Source organism: Lampetra fluviatilis, chromosome 30 (assembly GCF_964198595.1).
Source record: "Lampetra fluviatilis chromosome 30, kcLamFluv1.1, whole genome shotgun sequence".
In the NCBI taxonomy this organism is placed as follows: domain Eukaryota; kingdom Metazoa; phylum Chordata; class Hyperoartia; order Petromyzontiformes; family Petromyzontidae; genus Lampetra; species Lampetra fluviatilis.
Genome location: NC_136304.1, coordinates 7108002 through 7125332, shown reverse-complemented (window position 1 = coordinate 7125332; position 17331 = coordinate 7108002). Strand labels below are relative to the sequence as shown.

The 17331-nt window shown below is 49.3% G+C and overlaps 2 protein-coding genes across 4 annotated transcripts; one reads left to right on the top strand and one right to left on the bottom strand.

Moving 5' to 3' along the window:
- Window positions 1–44: 44 nt before the first annotated feature.
- KAT5 (lysine acetyltransferase 5) lies at window positions 45–10749 on the bottom strand. Of its 3 annotated transcripts, none has more exons than XM_078870498.1 (14): window positions 10707–10749; window positions 9137–9209; window positions 8454–8522; window positions 8039–8202; window positions 7442–7519; window positions 7229–7315; window positions 6850–6903; window positions 6457–6711; window positions 5662–5751; window positions 4501–4641; window positions 3464–3557; window positions 2451–2610; window positions 1358–1439; window positions 45–1261 (listed from the first exon to the last, which is right to left on the bottom strand). In XM_078870498.1, exons 1-14 carry the CDS (start codon window positions 10707–10709, stop codon window positions 1127–1129), a joined length of 1485 nt encoding a protein of 494 aa, XP_078726624.1. In that variant the 5' UTR covers window positions 10710–10749; the 3' UTR covers window positions 45–1126. The 3 variants fall into 3 exon arrangements, with proteins under 3 accessions (XP_078726624.1, XP_078726625.1, XP_078726623.1); XM_078870499.1 differs by lacking the exon at window positions 10707–10749 and adding an exon at window positions 9828–9855; XM_078870497.1 differs by lacking the exon at window positions 10707–10749 and adding an exon at window positions 9327–9561.
- On the top strand, window positions 9657–17087 carry RMP64 (ribonuclease MRP subunit p64). The gene is made up of 10 exons (XM_078870496.1): window positions 9657–10004; window positions 10177–10328; window positions 10796–10872; window positions 11329–11460; window positions 12045–12122; window positions 12578–12786; window positions 13483–13677; window positions 13891–13946; window positions 14721–14962; window positions 15101–17087. Exons 1-10 carry the CDS (start codon window positions 9917–9919, stop codon window positions 15474–15476), a joined length of 1605 nt encoding a protein of 534 aa, XP_078726622.1. The 5' UTR covers window positions 9657–9916; the 3' UTR covers window positions 15477–17087.
- Window positions 17088–17331: the final 244 nt, after the last annotated feature.

Below are 17331 nucleotides of genomic sequence, written 5' to 3'. Positions count from 1 at the left end.
AATGTGGATTGTCGCGAAGGGCACCTGACTGCCGAGACTGCAAATGGGTGGAATTAGGTTCTGCAACCTCCTGACATATGGTTTGATTGAACTCGCACTCAGGAACATGATGGGAAGAGGGGGCGTTGCTGGCAAAAACCATACATGCATTGGCCAAGGGATAATTCACCAAATCAGATCAATAATTCTCTCTGGATGTGTTAATTATTTAATACATGCTTATGCCACCGTAGTCTAAAGATTAACACACCACTGCAGATTATGCAAAGGGATTGAATCGTGAATACAAATTGTGGCCCTGAAGCTTGAATTGTCCAATAGTGAAGGGTATGAATTGTTACTTCCGTTGAGGCCACCCCAAGGCCTCCAGTACAAGTGTATAGAAATCACGTCTGCAGTGGAAGGTATTCTGGGTGTCAGAATTTTTTTTATCAGAGGTGAGATGACATTACTTGTTGGTATCACGGTACATGCTGTAATAACATCATTTAAAAAGCTTTACAAATGTCAGGCTATTTACAGAAGTCAACATACAAAAACAGTTGTTCATATTCCCAGAAAGATATGGCAGCATTACGTGTTTACAAATAATTATCTGGCTGACGACTTATTAAATCAGAGATTGCTGTAGCAATCAGTGTTGATAAATTCACATTTTTCTGGCTGTCCAGTTCAAAATCACTTATCTACAAACACTAAAATTTGGCTCGGGGTGAACATGGGGCATGAGCCTAGATTAACAAGGGTAAAACATTGTACACGTGGAGGAGCTGTCCCAGTCTCTGCCTAACGTCCACTAAAGGAAACGCCTTCAAGGTGGTAGAGGATGAGCTGCGGAGTGGAGCCGATTAGAGCTGTGTATTGCCCACAAAAGCCTCCACCCCAAGTCTCCCACGATGACTACGCCACGAGTTTTGGCGCGCCTTCACGTGGCCACAGCACGGGACGTCCAGCCCTGCTTGCATGCGGTTCAAGGTCGACGCTGGAAACCGTGCTCTGCTGCTGCTGCACTCCCAAAGACCGTTGTCACGCGAGTTTCTCTGCACATGGATGTCACCTGGGTTCTAAAAGTGGGCTGCAAGGTTGTGCAGAGGAAGTCCGTCCTTGCCCACCCTCCACCAACCCCTCACCACTTCCCCCTCTTGCTCCAGTCCTTGGGCGTGAAGTGGAGGCACTTCGAGTCAATGCGCAACTCCCGCTTGGCCATGGCCTTCTGGTGGCCCTCGATGATCTCGTACGACAGGTTCAGGATGTATTGACCCTGAGCGGGAGGGGCGGAAACGGCTCGTGTTTAGCAACGCGGCGTTAGCATTGATGGCGCGTGCGCAGCAACCAGTGCGTAAGTACGGCGACGCACCTTGTAATAGTTGATAAGGTTGAGGTGCTGCAGCGTGGAGATGACGTCCTCCTTCTTGATGCTCGTCAACTCGCTTATTTCACTGCGAGAGTGCAAAAAATGGCGTGCATTTCCATGACAACGGCTCCAAGATGAAACTAGTATTAATGTATAGCATTGGCCGTGATCAATCCACTGCTCGATAAAGGCCTTCAAGCCATCAATCTCGCACGGTCTTGTGATGTAAGAACAACCCAGAAAAAGCACGCAAGCTGATTTAATTGGTTTAACGTCGGATTTCATTCTTCAACACACCGGTGGGCTAAAGTAGTGAACTATTTGTCTTTTGTCAACGTGACACTTTTTTTGCCGATTGGCCGTGTCGGGTGATGGAGGGTTACGACACATTTATAAATAACGCGATCTAACCCAAAAACTTTATAATGAACTGATTTAATTGCCCCATTTCCATGGTCAATGCCCTCTCGGGTGCCTGCACTCCCTTGACTTACCCCTCATCCATTAATCTCAACCAATGGCCATCACCTCTCGTGATGTCTTGCCTTAGCCCACTCGCTTTTGTTCAGTCAAAATGTAATCTTTAATAAAGACAATTGTAACTACTGTACAAGCTATGGGTGAGAATTATGTATGTGAGGTTTCATCTCTTTAAACTGATTCTTACACGCCCGATACACGCCATGAATACAAATAGAATTCCGCGAGTAAGAACAGTATTACGCAAATTACAAGCAAACGTCACCTTGAAGCTAATGGAACAAATGAGATGGAAAATATAAGCGAGATGGTACAAAAACTAAGAATGAAAAAAATATAATTGACCCCAAATCGTGACAACTAAGCAGCTGAAGGGGAGGTGAACCACTGTCGTTTCGAGTAAAACTTCTTGCCACAAACATGGCGATTGCCCAGTGGCGCACCCAGCTATAGATTTCGGTGGCGGGGGGGGGGGAATTATCAGGATCAACGTAATTATTTAATTCGAGTTTTATATTTGTATTAAGAGGCTCGAAAATGGTCTCTGACGTACAACGGCCATCGAAGTTTTGGGGTGTGTGTCCCACTGCACTGAACGCCGAGCGAGCGACCGTACTTGATGGTAATCTGCGGGCGCTCCCCGTTTTCCGCTTTGAGGTCAATGAGAATCTCCAGGATGGTCTGCGACCAGTAGCTGCGGTAGGACAACAGTCCCAGGTCTGACAGCGGCTTCTCCGGCGTTCCTGTCTTGCCCTCCACCTTGGAGAGTTCGTAGCCTGCACACCAACATTGCATCGAACCATCAGCCAGCATCACCATACAATCCGTGCCAGCATTGCTCACGTCCCCACCAGCGCTGGGTGACCACGCATCCAATGCTGTGCAGGCCTCTTAGCTTTGGACTGTGGTTGTGGTGCCCACAATAATGTCTCGCACAAGGGATGCGAAACCTGCGCGTGACATTGCGGGAAGATGTCGCTATGTGCAATGTAATCCTGCGACCTCAAGTCATGCATCGTGTCACATTATCTATCGTGGCTTGGAATGTAACATTAATAAAAAAAGATAAAGATACAGCGCTGCACCTCCTTGCTGACACCAATGCTTGCAAAAGGGCTTTGACTCGAGGAAGCTCTAAAGCCCCATCCAGAGAGTAATTGGCCTACTCTTCTACACGATCCAACAAGCTTAAGCGAGGTGGGTGAACCCATTTTACCCCAGCACACACGATCTGCTAATCGAATGTGGTGTACCGAACTATACGGCTGGGTGTACAACAGCAGGTTATTTCCATAAATATGTCCATTGTTTCAACTGCTGTCCAGTGTGCTTATTATTGTGCCTCCACAAAATTAAATACTTCAGAGGACAAATTCATATTTGAATCCATACGTAAGCAAGATTTTCATTCTACAATAACATTTCCGTAGATACTTATGAGAGACCGTTGCATCAGAGTAACGAAAATCTCAAGTGCGTGAACAGATATCCAATTTCACGAGTGGCATTCGCAATCTACTGCGCATATTTGTACTATGTGTTCAATATCGCATTGCAAGCCATATCTAAACGGGTTCTCAACGGTCTCAAGAATAAGAGACATTCATTCAAGTGTTTCAGTTTACTTACTGAATTCTATGAGCAGTGTGCCATACCCCCTCCTCTGGTACGGGGGCAGTGTGAGGATGCACGCCACGTTGTAATCTTCTGTCGATTCCTTTTCCTGAATCGAGAACAAACACCGTGGTGGTTATTTGTGATTGTCAACGTACACACCGACACATAAAAAAAACGTGATTTCAGCTTATTAAAGTACAGCATTTGCGCAGGTAAGCAGGTAGTCCTCTTGTAAAGTTAACTTAAGAGTCACAGTAAATTTAGACCAAGACAGACTCAGGAACGCGCATGCCACTCAAGGCTAGTCGCACTTCCACTCAGGTGAACAAGAACCCTTTGGGCTGCACTGGTAGACACAAAGACTTTGTCTACCAAACGAGACAGCTGCCCTGTCAATATTGTCTTCACGAGCTGCAGAGCAATCGCTGCATTGCTCAGAGAAACCCTGCTAAGTGACATCGGCACATACAACGACGCTGAAAAAGACTACGGTTCACCACCTCTTGTGTTCGGATGTGTTAGAACTCGGGTTGCAACGATTTCCATGTTCACATGTACGACAATTACTGAAACATCAGTTTCTATAACTTTGCAATTGTTATTTTGTTTATTTATTGCCTGGTCTTTGCACTTTACTGTACTTCAAGTACAAATACAGATTACTTAAATGTTCTACAACTACAGTTCACTGAACAAAAGCCCACCAGGAGTCTTCTAATAATTTGTATTTGACAATCGAGAATGTGCATAATAAATACAACATTACTTGACAAAATGCATGAGTCGGTATACTTTAATTGGTGATCCAGGAAAACAAGCACTTTTAATAGGTAGCTATTTAGAATTTTTATTATGGTGTTATTTCCCAAGCATTTTAACAAGATATTCTAAATAATAAAATGGCCTGCGATTTAATGACACTCTGCAACACAGACGATACGATTATCATGGACCTCATCGTATGACATCGTAATGTCGTATCGCAATACTCCCAACATATCGTAGGGCCGGGAACGCGCGACTCGACTCATTTCCACGAGTGAATGCACCTTGGAGAAGTAGCCAACGATGTGGAAGCCCTTGCAGTCGAAGGTCGTCATCACGTAGAAGAGGAAGGGGTCCGTGTCGTAGTAGAGTGTCTTGTGGTCCAGGAAGCATTTGGCGAGCAGACACAGGTTCTGGGAGTACGCCTGGGGACAGGGAGAGGCCGCAGGGAAGCCGCTCTCAACGTTTGCGTCTATAGGAACAGTGTGCATATTTAAAGTGCAGTTTTCCGGGTCGGGTTGCATGTCGAGCATTTGTTGTTTCAAGCTTTCGCCAGTCAACTGCTCAGGATGCCGTAATGGTGCATGGTGAATCTTGAGTTAATAAATGCTCGACACACAACTCAACCACGCTTGCATCAGAAGCGGCTACGAAAGACGTACATGTTAAAGTGAGTACAGTATAGTTATTTTCATGAAAAAGGTGGCCAGTCAGAGGCAGAGAAATAAAGGTCTTAAACCTGAACTTGCAAAGGAGCAGGAAGTCAACATCACAGGTGGTAGGGGGAAGAAATTTCCAGTTCATGGCTGCAGCAGTAGATAATAAGTAACCCCCCCACAGAGTGAAGGTTGACTCGGGGCTTAGACATAGAGAGCCTTGTTTCCGAGAGTGGAGTGCGTGGAGAGGGGTAAAGTGAGAGGGAAGAGGTAGACAAGGCCGAGTGCATCCCGAATTCTTGACGCCTCACAAATAAGAACACGTAACGGCAGAAGAATCTAAACATTGCCACACGTGTGCCAAGCACGGGTTACCTGACGGGCAATGGCATGGCCTAGCAAGAGTGCATTCGCCCTTCGTTGCAGAGGTTAATGATTTAAATCCAGCACCCACCCTGATTAATTATTACACCCCGGGAGTAATTACCATGATAACACTATGTACCGTCTACTTCGCAGTGGATGGTAATAATCCCCTGCCATCACTCACAAGAGTGTGCCATAGTGTGCCAGTGTGCCTTTGTGTGCCATTGTGTGACATTGTGTGCCAGCGTCCAAATTTTCCAAATTCGAAAAAAATAACCTGTTAATTACTAAATTGAGTTTATACACAGCAGCAATCATCGCCCCCCTACTGGCAGACTAATGCCCCACGTCACTCTCGCATGTGAGACTATCCCGGTTCTCTTTAGTTATCACCTGGTTAAATAAAATAAACGTGAAACTCACCTTGTTTTTCCGTCCATCTATTTCAAAGAAGGAGATGTTGCCCTTTCGATAGATTTCATTGCCAGGTGGATGGCGCAGGTTACACTTATGCTGCAAACGAGAAACACAAAATGAAAACTATTTCATCCACACGATGGTCAGGCTCAGTGATGGAGATATCCGCTTAGGTCTGGGTCCTTCATCTGACGGTCTGTGGGCCATATCTGGTCTACGAAGGCTCTTGAGTGGCCCGCCGAACTATGCCCCATCAAGAGATATTGTTTGCCAAGACAAATATCCCAATTAGTGAGATAAACAATGGAGATATATGACAGAGCAGTAGACAAGACATACATTTACGATATATGAGCGCAAGATGAGAGACCTGAAGACAAGAGGTACGGATTTGTGGTCACATTCACAGATGTCATGACGTCACACAACATGTGACGTTATAACAGCTGTACACGTCCTATAACATCACGTGGCCCACCAGCACACGCAGGTTTAGTTAAGTAGCCCACCAGAAAATATAGATGAAGAACCCTAGATTAACAAATGGTCACAGGGCATTACATAAACCAAGGTTTCACTATAATGAGAAAATGAAAAATGTACTTCAAACGTCTCCCACGAATCTCAATAAAAAATTGTATTTTAATACTCTTCATGAAATCTACAACATTAAAATTGCCTATTGAGAAGAGGGTCATAAATCAGTAGGGTATCTAATTTTATATTTTAAATGTAAAAAAAGATGGGCCTTGGTTTGCCAGTCAAGAGTAAAAGACGGTAAATTCTCCCTGCGGCGCTCACCATATGGCGCTGCAAACACGTGAGGCTCTTGAGGTACTTGAGGCAGAACTCGCAGAGGTAGAGCACAGGGAGGCTGGTGAGCTCCTGCGGGTACGGCGAGAAGTACCACGGCTTGAGGCGGTGGCGGCCCAACTCGATGCACTCGATGTTCTTCATGCGCGTCACGATGTCGTCGTGGCTCTTGTCGCTCACCAGGCTGCCAGTTTGTCGTGGCAGAGACACGGCCGGGACTCCGTCTGAGCTGTCCTGCGAGTCCTGGGAATGACACAATGCACACGCACACACACGATCATGCACACGCACGAATGCACGGAAGCGCAAAGTGCGCAAACCCACAAATGCATGAACGCACAAGGAGTGGCACCGTCACGTCTGTGTATGTACGGAGCGTACCCAAATCCCGGAACCTCCTTCAACGAGACGTGGTCTCATTTCTGGAGATGTTTCCTACACCACCATAAACAACAATGACAAGGTAGGGTTTAGAAGTTAAAAAGAAACAATCACTTGCAAACATTTGGCAAAAAAACAAGGGAATTAACACCACGCCTCAATGCAACTTCGTCAATGTCTCGGCAACGGCACCTTCCCTATGTCAGGTAAAGGGCTGTTGGCCAAAACAGTGACCAGTTTTTGTTCTGCTTCCAGAGTGTTACAATCACGTCAATTCCCATGTTTTTTTTACAAATAATTATGCAGGCACGTTGATGATAATAAATATGCTTGTATAGTAGAGGTTACAAATGCTAATTGCTTGAAAAACACATGGAACCTTTTCAAAGTTGTCCGTTCGCTCTTCATCATTTGCCCCTGCTTTGTACCGCTTCCAGCAATGTATCGGGGATCGCACATTCAAGGTCTGTTTGGGATACAAGAAGGTAAACGAGGCCACATTATGCCCCGCCTAGGGGAATGCAACGGGGAGATGCAGTGCGGTGTGGTGCATAAAGCAGGGTTGGTGCGCACTCCACCCCGTGCCCATTACCTCCTCTGCACTGAGCGCCAGGATCTTCCGTTTCCTACCGACCACAGACATCAGTGGACGCCGCTGAACTCCGTTTTGCTATTGTGGGGGAGAAAGACACGAGAGGGCATGGTTCACAATGCAAGCTCAGGTTCTGACAGCTGCCACACAATAATCCGAACAGCTTTTCCCAACACACATCACCAGGCACTTTTCTTACTACTGCTATTCAGCTGATGAAAAATCTAAATTATGTGCTCTGTTAGTCACTTTGTGGGCACGTTACAAATGTAAGTTGTTGATTTGAATAGGTTTATAATCGTGTTAATAACACTTAACAGGGGAATCATGTGAAGGTTGTGATGGCTTGGAGGCATTGATGCAATCCACTGCACATCAACTGAAGCCATTTCCTAGCAAACTAATCTGGACATAAGACTTTTATGAGTTGATATTCATCTTGCCATATGCAAAAGAACAAGGCACTCCCCCTTGCTCAATTACAATGCTACGCAGTCCACAAGACAGGTGTGTATGTGTGTTAACAATAGGGTAACGCATAAAGGATGATGGTGTGGTGGAGGTGGATTCGCTGGCCGACTTAGCAGTCGTGCTTACATGGCTGGGCTTCTGGGGTGCAACGACCTCTCGCTCGGGGCTGCTGGGACGGGAACAGGGTCCCGAGCCGTTCTTTGTCGGGGTCTTGGCATCCTTTCGTGGAAACTGCATCCGTCGCACGTCCAGCCGATCGTAGGTGACCCACTCGTCCAGCCGCTTGTTGACTGGACACACAAACGGTACAGGAAACGTTGACGGGACACACAGACACAGGGCATACTAACAAGTTCACTTATTGGGCAAAGTGAACGAAAACCAAGTAAACAAAATATTTATTTTAAATGGCTGGTTGTGCAGTTGTCCCCCACTACGCCATGAAGTGCTGTGGAATCATATTTCGGGGTAGAGGGGAATGTAGCATTTCTTATAATCACATCAACTTAAATACGTGCATGTGCTGTGTGCCGGTACTTACAGTCCACATAATGCACGTAATACTGCTTCCGTCCATTCACCTCCTTGATGCCCAGGACCTCTGCAAGTGCTGAACACAACAACAACACAAGTTTCGTGACATGGCCTCATAATACCACCTATGATAAAGCATTGATGACCCCACCACAAATGACCCCACCAGATAAAACCCACAACAGATGACCCCACCACAAAGTGACCCACTATAGATGGCACTATCACTCAAATGCAGAAGCGGTGATGCAGACGCTGCACTCCATGTTTTTGCCGGCGCCTAACGAAGCAACACTGTTTACAAACAAAGTATCCACAAAAGGGGGCCCAACCCGACTCAAAAACCCCCAAAGACGCTAAATAACGCGAGCCCAGGTGGCAGGAAGGACGAGCCGATGGACCCCGGGGCCACCACTCGCCCCGAAAGAGGCCACGAACTCATCCCGACCCGCACACAAACCACCAACGTCTCAAAACCACTGCCGCCTTCTCGCTGCCCTCTCACTACGAGGGTATATAGATGTCTGTATTGAGAACGGCGGCGAGAGCCTGTGAAAGGGAGAGTTGCTGGTGGGTGGAGGGGGGGGGTGTTTTTCAAGCAGCGGCCGCGGGATCCGGATTCTCAATCTCGGGCAGGGAATCTATCCGAGCCGCGGTGATGATCGCGTCAGAGGCCTAGCCAGCGCTTACGCCATTCCTCCTCGTTCTCCTGGTTCCGCCGCAGCACGGGGAGGCGGCAGCCCTCGGACACCTCGGACAGCATCTGTAGAGGCAGAAGAAGGAGGGGGGGAGGGTGCCGAGGAGGGGTCAGTCGGACTCCGGCCGCGGGCCGCGCCGCGTCGCGCCCGCGTCCCCTGCGCCGCGCGGGCCCGGCCCCTACCTGCTCCGCCATCTTTGTCGCGACGTCGCTATGGAGAAGAAATCGCGGAGGCAAAGCCGCGCGGCGCGTCCCCGACAAGGGAGAGCGCGGACTCGGCGCGATCGCAAACGTCAGCGGTGCCGCCGAGAGACGCGGAAAGGGAGCGGGTTGATTTTTAAAAAAAATTTGAAACGAAAGTAACGAATTTGCGAATCGCGTTTCCCCGGCTCAGTGCGTGCCCTCCGGGACACCGTAGTAGCAACGGTGGTAACCCCCCCCCCCGCCTGGCGTGACCCTTGCCCCCACCCCGCGTGACCCCCCCCCCACGCGACACGTGGGTGCGGGTCCACGTGGTCCTCGGTGCACGCTTTGCGTTATCGTCGTCTGTCCACTTTCTCGGGACCTCTCTGCAAGACCATTTAGGAATCAACACCGGGCCGGGCCCTGCAGCAGTAACTGGCAGGGGATCAACGCGGCGTTCAAGATCCCCGAGATCTATAAACCTGGGCAGGGTCAACTCGCCGCGGCTCAGCGCTGCGCAGACGCGGGAGCCACAGGGTCTCGCCGCCACCTCCTCCTGCTCCTCTGCCCGTGGAGAGGCCCGGTCAACCATGAGCGGGGAGCCCTGGAACGAGCTCGCGCTGCCGGCCCCGAGCGCGCAGAGCTCCGTGCTGTTGCCCCGCGACCCGCAGCTCCTCGGTAGGCGCCGCCGTTTTCTCGTCTCTCTCAGGGTTGAGTCGGGGGCGCTCGTTGTAGGCGCCGTCAGAGGGGGACGGGGGAAATCGAACTTGGGTATGGTCTCCACACCAGCGCTTTTCTGCCCTCCACGGCGTCGATTCACTCGGCCACGTGCCCGCCCGTGTTCCCGCAGAGTTGTGCGCTGCCCTGGGCGGCGCGGCGAACGAGGCGCGGGGCGCCCTGCGGAATCAGCGGCTGCGCCTGGACGGCGGAGTTCTGCGCTCCGTGCTCGGCGTTTTCCGCTCCCGCATGCGCAAGCACAGGCCCTACCGCGCCGTGCAGCAGGTGACACACCAGCTCATGCAGCTGCACTCCACCCCGCTCCACCCCTCTTCCAACTCGCTCCACCCCTCTCCAACTCGCTCACCCCCTTCACACTAAGCCTCCCTCTAGCACCATTCGCTACAACGGCTGCCACCAAATCACCCAGAACACAATGTGCAGGAACATCCCTGAAACGGAGTCCTACGACTTGGTGTGGCTTTCCTGGATTCAATTCATTTTTTTTAAATGAAACTTTCATGGTTATTACACCCAGAGAAATAATCAGGGCAGCCGTTGCAAACATTCTTAATTAAACATGACCCTCATAATACAACCGGGATACAATTGTGGGTGGAGGGAAATTGCAGTGATGTTTTTTTTTTTTAAAGCACTGTTCACCATCTCGATTGCTTGCACCACCGCAGTCGAGTCTCGCTACGCGAATTGAACCGCTCTCGTCCTGCTGCTCCCCCCGTGTCCGCGTGCAGGTGGACAGGTGCTTCACTCGGCTCTTTGACTTGAAGCTCGAGCTGCGTCTGCAGGAGCTGCACGGCAGCTGCACGAGGTGACGCCAAACCCTAACCCGGCCGTAAAGACACGACCCAAACAACAACAAAAAACGGCTCATCTCTTGTTAGCTACACGCCGAAGCTGTGTGACCCGATCTGCGACGCTGGCATTTCCCCCTTACATTTGTGCCGTTGAATTACTGCCTCTGTTGAAGTTCAGGTTCAATCGCTTCCCCTTTAAACTTCGATTTAAAGCTTTCGTGACTGCAGGGATTCATCTTCTTGGTTCTTTCGGTAAATAATATTTTTATTATTTTATTACTTCCCTTCTACGTGACTTTACCGAAAGAACCAAGAAGACGCTTCCCCTTTGTTTTCTGCCACGGAATTACTGTCTTTTTTACAATATAAAATAATTATGCTCACTGTTTCTGTACACTGTACAGCATCGCGAGATGTGGTCGCAGACGCTACATGGATCCACGTTGTGACTGTGATTTACCGTGTGACAGCTTACCAGAGAGCATGGCGGGCGATGCCGTGTACGTGCCCAGCCGCCCCTTCCTCGAGTGGATGGCGCTGCTCGTGATGGGAGCTTCCAAACTCGTCCTTCACACCGTCGCCATGTGCGAGCGTGCCTTCCTGTATCCCTGATCTCGAATCTCGCCCATGCTGGAGCTCATCAGGAAAACGGAAAGCTGTCACGAGTGGCCACGTTCCCAAGGCGTGGAGCTATGGGTCGGTTCCTACCGATCGACATTGATTATTATGCTTGCAATGCTTCAAATCGTGCGTGTGACAGTGGCTTTTTTACGATTTCAGCAGCAGCTATGATGAATCCGCTGATAAATGAAGCCACCCCAAGCTGTTGCCACCTGGAACCCAAACACGAACTGATTCATCGCTCGTCCGGTCAATGGTTATCTACTCGGGCTCCTCCTTTACTTGCCTTGACTGCCATTTCTTTACCAGTCTCATCTGTCGACCATCATCGCGTTTAGCTGCACATGACGCCCAAAACCAATATGATCTCTCGGACTCTCGTTTCTTCCTTGATACACGTGTTTCTCATAGTGTCCGTGTTGATGCAAGCGGGACGATATTGTTTCAATGCTTTATTAAGATGAACGGCGAGCCCCCTACACACCCGCCGCCCCCCTCCCCCCCATCGCCATCATGCATGTCCTCTCCCCCAACCATGCGGTAATTTCCTTAACGAGTAGCGCAGGTTGGTCCTGCATCACCTGCACCTGGAGGAGTACATCACCCTGAACCTGCTGCTCACCGCCGTGCTCAGCCGCCTCTGGTGAGAACCCAGCACTCTGACTCCGCTTGCTGCTTAAACTCACAAGGAACAAATCAGCGGCATCAGAACATTTCCACCGCTGCTAAGCATTGTTAAGAGAGCCGATAGACTGTATTGCTTTTCCCTGAGAAATCTAATAATATAGATAGATATGGTGTGTGTGGACATGTTTGTGGGAGTGGTGGCATAATGGTTAGTGCGCTGCACTACCAACGCAACTCGTGTTATCCCTGCCCATAGCCAAAATCCCTGACAAATATCTGAACAAGTTCTGGGCCTCCCCTAGGTCGATTCAGGCTTAATGAGTAAACATCGGCATTGGGGAGACAAATGAGGCTAGGCAGGGTGCTTGCCACCCACCCCTTCGTGCACCATGTTGGCCTTAATAGGTGCTTCCGAACAGCACTTGCCCCAATGGTCTCTTAAGGCTATCTGAAGGATCTCTGTCTTTGTAGCGTGGTGTGCAAGCCGATACTGCTGGCCCTGGTGGGCCTGTACGGCGAGCTGTGTGCCGTGCTGCGTACCGTGAGCAGCCTACACGGCGTCTCAATGGCCAAGGGGTTTGAGTTCCCCGACGCGCTCGCTGAGTGGCTGGGCCCTGACTTCACGCACGTCCTGGAGATCGGCGCTCCACTCCAAGTGCACAAAGCCAAGATCAGCTCGGGTGAGGGGGACCTGCTTGGGCTCACATGAAGCCCAACACCGTAAACATGCATAGCATACCCACCCACATGCCAAACAGCCAGAAAAAAACGTTTGTTCTCATTGTATGACAATACCCTTTGTTTCTCCAAGAAACATAACGCCATTATTTAGGAGGATCCTGCCTTGAAATGTTTGGCTGTGAATTTATTTAATGAGTTTGGCTTCTTGTGGATGGAAACCACAGTGCTCCGAGAAACCCAAACCTTTGTGAGGGTGGGCAACATTTCCAGCTCTGCATTGATTGATTCATGCTGCCGTTCCTGTACTGCCATTTTCTGGTCAACCCGACAGCTCCACACCAACAACATTCGGTATTCGCAGGCAGTCTGCCATTCAAGCGTTAATCATGCTCAAAACCGCTTGTCTTTCGTTATCAGACATGGTTAGGCACAATCATGGATATGTGGTCATGGGTAATTCTTTTCATTCTCAAATGTGGAAATCACCCAAGGCTGGGCCACTTTTCCTTATTACATCTGAGAACTGCATGACTTGTTGTTGCCGCCATCTTGTTTTAACTAGGAGATTAAATATACCCACTGAGACACATGAAGCAGAATTTCCTCTTTTGCAAGGGCGATCTGGGATACATCTGTACAGCTGTTACGCTTGTTTTTGGCCGTTACATGAATACCGTTTTGGCTGTGTCCACCAGACCTGCTGGAGTTGCTGTTTGTTGCCTCGGATGAAACATTTGGCGACTCCGGGGCTGAATTGGTGGAGTATCCGGCTGTTGCTGCTGCTGCTCCTGCCGCTGCTACCACTGCACAACCGAGACCCCGGTCGCAGGAGGTGATGGTGCCTGACATCGGGAAGCGTTTGGAGCAGGGAGGAAGCCGGGACCCCGTGGGTACGAGAGCGCTCGCCAGCATCCGCTGATCTCTCTGCGCAAGCGGACACATGCACAAAACCCCGGTGCGGAGTTTATAGCCTCTTCAACCTGGAGCCACGTGCCACCGCCTTCCAGGACACAAACCAGGGCCAATGTAACAGTTGACAGTTTCTACGCGGTTGTCTAACTTATACGACTGCTTTTGTCTGTTTAAACGTTGCTTTGTTTCAGAGTGCAAGTTGGACTGGCTCATGCAGAACACACAGAACACGGGCCGTGGCGCAGAGGTGAGTCCGCTGTTTGTGCCCTTCACTCATCCTCATGGGCGAATGAGGAGGCCGAGGTTGGGGGGGGGGGGCTCAGCCTCGTGGCTGCATCAGATCGACTGCTACTGTTGAGACATGGGGGTAGGAACGGGCTCCTTTGTGGGCTTTGCTAGGAGGGACCCCTTGGAAATCAGGAGGCCCTCCTCAGAAGGGGGCTCACTTAGGCGCTTTGCCAGTTAGTACCCTGGCACTTGCTGCCGGAGGGTGGTTGTTATGTTTCAGCGAATGCTCCCACACTTGACTTCATTCGTCACAAAACACAATTGATGACAACTTCCAGGTGTAGACAGATATTGTTTACCACCAATATTTTAATATTTCCCTCCAGGAACAAGTATTTGAAACATATTTCTTCCCCCAGGGAAATAAATGTTCCAGCCAGCAAACGTCCATTCCATTCTACTTATTTGTACCCTAGAGTTATGGTTAGGTGCTACATTGGTGACGACAAAGTTACGACCGTACAGTTTAAATAAATATAACATACCTGAAAGCAAATTGAGTAATAGTTTCATATATATGTTTGGAAAGTGCACTTGAAATTAAGAGGTTTTTTTTAATCCACTGCAATATACTCGTCTCCCGGGGGATAAGAGGTACGACAATTTGGAAGGGGGACTAATATTTGTTTTTTGGGGGGGACATATTTGGGGAAATATATATTCTTTGGCACCAACATCTGCTATTTTTGTCCAGCTGAAGCCCATTGTATGTTTGTGTGCTCGCTGTGTACAGAGAGAGGTCAAGAGAGATCCAGGAAAATCCCAGCTAATTTCGCGTGTGGTGCCAGCGGCGCCGGCGGCTCTGTGGCTCTCGAGCGGCGCATGCGACGCAACAACATTTACCGAGATGACTGATGCCCTGGGAGCCCTCGTCCGGACCTGCAGTCGCCAGCACCAGAGGAGGCCGATGCTGTACTTGGGAGGCCTGAGGCTCAAGTGTGCGAGGCTCGCCAAGCTGGAGCGGCTGGGCTATGAGTAAGCGGGGCCATTACTAGATGATCTCTGCTTGTCCACCATTTCACTGCAGTTAGCGGCCTGTAATGCTTGAAACAATGACTATTGTGCCTGTTAATTCATTCACGTTATACTTTTTTCTCATTCTGATTTTCACAGGCTACAGGCGAAGTTTCGTCATATGAAAACAATTGTGCGCCGGTTCATGCGGAGAGACGTGACGGCGCCGTGGCCTGGAGCCTCACAGGAACATCGCACAAAGCTACGGCGTTATCGCCAGGCGAGCCGGAAACAGTTTCCGGCTTCTGCCGTGGACACGACTGCAGATTCCGAGTCGAGCCCAGCCACGACACAGATCGTTGAACATCCTGTCGACAATGCCACCCTTGGGCCCCACGCCGCGTCGGGTTATCGCCTCACGGAGCAGCACGGAGGGCCCCAGGGCCACACAGTATTCACAGGCCACATGGGGCCCAACACAGAGGACACCCATGACTTGGACATCGATGACATCTTCTCGGCGCTCGGCTGCTGAAGAGTGTGAGCGAGCCTGCCCATGAAGTTTGCACGATTTTCTGTAGCCATCTTCTTGTATTGCTGGGCAGGTTTCTTTGAAATGTGATTTGGTTTTTTAAAAGTTTTTTTTTATATTTTTAAACACTTCTATTTCATTTGACTTCCGAGTTATGCCGCGATTCATACTGCCTTACCCACAAGCAAGCACATTGCACGTGTCACCCCGGAATGCGCCTCATCTCAACACACCTCAGAAGCTAAGCTGGGCAGCAGAGGACAGTGCAACTATCCATCGTATTGTACTTCTATGGTTCCACGTCCATGCTCCCCGCATGCAGGTCTACTGCAGGGCAGGTCATGGCCCCTGAATGGATGAGAGAAGAAAAAAAAGTCCCAGCAGGTGTTACCACCATCAAATACCCTACTGTGCAATATTCCTTAAGGACCCTGTACTCGCTCTGCAATATATGCAGACCTCGCTGAACGCCTGGGTTATGTTCCTAGAAAATGGCGTGTTGAGCAAAACTGTGTTTTACAAATAAGAGACATGGGAAACAGGGTTGCATCCCTTGTTCAGAAATGACCACCCCCTATCTCTTTTTTGAACTAAATGTTCAAGATTTGCACCGCTTGCTATTTTACTAAAAGATGCTGAGTAACTCGCCATCTCTTGTGCGCGTGTACACTTTGTTTTTTTATTTTACCTTAACACACCCCCCCCCCCCGCTCCATCCCTCTCCCGCACCGTGGCACTCGTTCCTGACGCTCGCCCCTACCAGCCCGACGCTTGATTCGCCATCGAGGCGTCCATCTGACCGACGTTCTCAACGGGTGGACAAATAGATGCATGCGGCAAGATGTGAACATTTGCGTCCTGCTTGTTGAGCGAGTTACGTTATCGTACGAAAAACCACGCGCGATGAATAAGCCGTTCTCACGATCGATTCGGTCGCAACGTCCAACGGACGCGGCACTCTTCACGGCAACGCTCTTCGACGCCGGGACGATGTTTTTAGGAGCATCAAACCGCGTGCAGCCGAAACAATCTCCCCTATGAGAATAGGTTTTCCCCTTTTTTATAGCAACAAAACAGGTGTTGAGATGTTGAAACACCAAACTGAAACCGTTTTACAAGGAATCACGTCTGCATTAATTAAATACTTGTGGTCAGAATGCAAACAAAAAACATACTCTGATAATCTATGCGTTGTCTTTGAAACCGATTGGTCCACACCAGAGCAGCTTTCTTTTGAGCCGAGTCTCAAACGGTGTTCGACCAGAGGACGCCAAAAGGCGTACGCCTACGTAAAGTACGTTTGAGACTCAACTTGTAAGAAAGCCGTCTGGTGTGGACCAATCAGTTTCAATCAGAACATGAATATATTATCAGAGTATTTTTTGTTTGCATTCTGATCACAAGCATTATGGTTAATGCAGACATGATTCCTTGTAAAATGTTTCAGTTTGATGTTTTAACATCTCAACACTTGTTTTGTTGCCAGAAAAAGGGGGAAAACTTATTCTCTTATTTTGGTACTGGCAGAGGAGGTCCCATGATGAATCTCCCGCGTGTTCCGGAAAACAGACCTCGTCAGGTCAACCGTGTCGTGTCGGAACACGCGTTCGAGAAAGCCACGTTGGGCAAGGTTTTCCTGTATTCATGTGTTTTGTTGGTGCTGTGCTCACGCGAAACATGCCCATCTGTCTAACAAATAAACCTAAGGTGTTGAGTGGCCGACTGAAATTTGTATCATGGATTATAACGCTTGTTTACCCAGGAAAGCTTAACCTTTTTCCATGAGTGCCATGTAAGTTTTATGCAATAGGGGGCGATGTTGATGCTATCGTGTGCGATCCCAACAGAGCAGTGACCT